The sequence below is a fragment of the Somniosus microcephalus genome, chromosome 5 (genome assembly GCF_052327205.1).
Source record: "Somniosus microcephalus isolate GS21.2 chromosome 5, FLI_Smic_1.0, whole genome shotgun sequence".
Classification (NCBI taxonomy): Eukaryota; Metazoa; Chordata; class Chondrichthyes; order Squaliformes; family Somniosidae; genus Somniosus; species Somniosus microcephalus.
In genome coordinates this window covers 293,699,771-293,702,293 of record NC_140991.1, presented here as the reverse complement: position 1 = coordinate 293,702,293, position 2,523 = coordinate 293,699,771, and the positions used below count along the sequence as shown (strand labels likewise).

The window sequence follows — 2,523 nt, the reverse complement described above, 5'->3', positions numbered from 1 at the left end:
TTAGCGCTAGAATCGAATTGTAATTTATTTATAAACAAACAATGCAATGCCTTCAGAATACTTTCAACAAAAGGAGAGAAGAAAATCGCGTTATACAGTTTCCCTTTTTATAATGGAAGGTGTAACATCAAGAAGAAACAACATTTAAAAAAACATTCGAGGGAGCCTTTAGAGTCAGCACGAGAACACTTTAGGGGAGTTTGGTCCATATTTAAAAAAAAAAGAATATCCTACTACAACTTAAAATAAATTACTATAATACATTTACATTTTATAACAAGTCCAGGTAAGCTTGCTATGAATTTTAATAGATTTGACACAAACTTTGTAATATTTTAAACAACTTTTTTTTGCAAAATAAAAGCAACTTACGTTTCATTTGGAGTAACACTGTCCTTTTAACCAAATTTCAAATTGGATTTGTTTTCTGTTTATATACATATATGAAATAGATATATAAACATGGGCTGTTGTTGCTTGTGTATGAAAGAAAAAAATAATAGTTTGTAAACTTTTTTTTTGTCAGTACTTGCTGCAGTCATACACAAACGAACCTGAAGTGCGGTAAAGCGTCTGGGCCGCAGGAAAGGACATTTGGCAGCTGCTATTCCCATTGACATGTGCGGAACCGACGGCGGAGTTAGTTAGGCCGATTCGCTGCGATTCAAACATTTCTCGGACCGAGTGGAAGTTCTGCTGCTGTCCGGGATAGGCGCTGCCAGTCAGATGAGTCAGATCGCCGGCCTGGTTGAGGTACCAAGAGGCCAGGCGTCCTGCCCCGTGTCCCTCGTGGCCGTTGCTCAGACCGTGGGTTAAGGAGGAAGTGGCGGTGGTGGTGGGGATGGAATAGTCTGGTAAAGTCTCGTCCACTGCGTTGGCGGTGGCCGGCATGTGAGCGGGCCTGTCCCCCGAGTAGAGGCTCATCGCCTGCATGTTGCAATGGTAAGTCCCGGCACTCGCACCGCCGCCACCGCCGGAGGTCATGTTCTGACTGCAGGACGAGCTGTAGATGGAGGGCTGGCTGGAGGTGTAACTGAGGGATATGGAAGGGGTTATACCTGTCCGGGAGGAAGCGACCAGGCTTGGGTTGAGTTCGCTCGAGTTGTGGGGCGAGCCCCTGAGAGAGGTGACAATGTTCTCCACGCTGAAGGTCTGGTGATGGTGCTCAGGGTTGTCCAGGCTCATGGACCTGGTGGACGGGATGCTGTGAGGGCTGCTGCTGGACATGCTGCTGCTGCTGTCGGGGCTCTCGATCTTCGGCACCATGCTCAGAGTGGGAGAAGCGGCCAGAGGAGGGGACGGGGCCCCATTCTCGGTCTTAATCTCCTGGATCCTCATGGGTTGAGAGCTGGAGTTTTTTTCCGACTCCTGAGCCTGCTGCCTGGGCTGCGGGTCTTTGCCCTGCCGGTCCTTCTCCTCTTTCTCCCGTACGGCGTCTTTTTTCTTAAAGCGCCTCCTCCTCCTCAAGAAACTGCCATTCTCGAACATGTTGTAGGAGTCAGGATCCAGGGTCCAGTAGCTGCCTTTACCGGGCTTTTTGTCATCGCGGGGCACTTTGACAAAGCATTCATTGAGAGACAGGTTGTGGCGGATGCTGTTCTGCCAGCCTTGCTTGTTCTCCCGGTAGAAGGGGAACCTCTCCATAATAAACTGATAGATCCCGTTCAGAGTGATCTTCTTGTCAGGGGCGTTCTGGATGGCCATCGTAATGAGGGCGATGTAACTGTACGGAGGTTTCACCATGTCCTTGGGCTGGGGCTGGGGGGTGTAGTGTCCATAGGATCTGGCCATGCCGGCGGCGTACTGTTCGTGAGCCGGATGCGAGTACATGCTCATTGGGGCCGGCATCCCTGTGTAACCCGGAGCGGGTCGGTAGTAATTCTGATCGCTGATATAGGGCACGACTCCCAGAGAGTTGGGACTCGATACTGAGTAGCGAGCTTGCATCGCTGCCTTCCGCCTTGTGCTTGCAAAGCCGACTTCTTTTCCCCCCCCTCGCCGAAATTCCGACACACAATGCAAGAGAGAGAGAGAGAGGGAGACAAAATCCCAACTTTTCCAAGCTGCACAAAAGTGCTCCAAACTTCGCTCCAAACTTTTATTTTCTTTTTCTTTCCGCGGGGTGGCAGAGTGAATTGGAAAACTTCTGAACTTTGAGCATCCGTCACTTGACAAGACTTTTACGCAGTTAGTTTTTTTTCCCAGCCGCAGCCCCGCCCCGAGGCAACAGTGTCCAATTGAAGCCGCTGCCGCCCCTCAGTTGCTGCTGTTTCTGGCCACACACACGCATATCGCAGAACCTAGGTGGCGTCTCGCTGCCCCATCCCACTTCTAACACCAGCCCCTAATTCCAGTCCCAACGGCACGGCACTTAAAAAGGCAATGCCCCCTTTCTGGACATATTCACCCCCTTCCCTCCACTTACATTTTTTTGTGTGTTGCTTTCCTGTTTTTAACGCTCTACTTAAGTTGGACTTTTAAAGATTGGACAGCGACTGTGGCTAACCTGAGTTTGTAAAAGTG

At 49.7% G+C, this 2,523-nt stretch overlaps 1 protein-coding gene across 1 annotated transcript; it reads right to left on the bottom strand.

Annotated features, from left to right (window-relative positions):
- On the bottom strand, positions 1-2,152 carry LOC147117811 (forkhead box C1-A-like). The gene has a single exon (XM_085989141.1). It carries the CDS (start codon positions 1,945-1,947, stop codon positions 523-525), a length of 1,425 nt encoding a protein of 474 aa, XP_085845267.1. The 5' UTR covers positions 1,948-2,152; the 3' UTR covers positions 1-522.
- Positions 2,153-2,523: the final 371 nt, after the last annotated feature.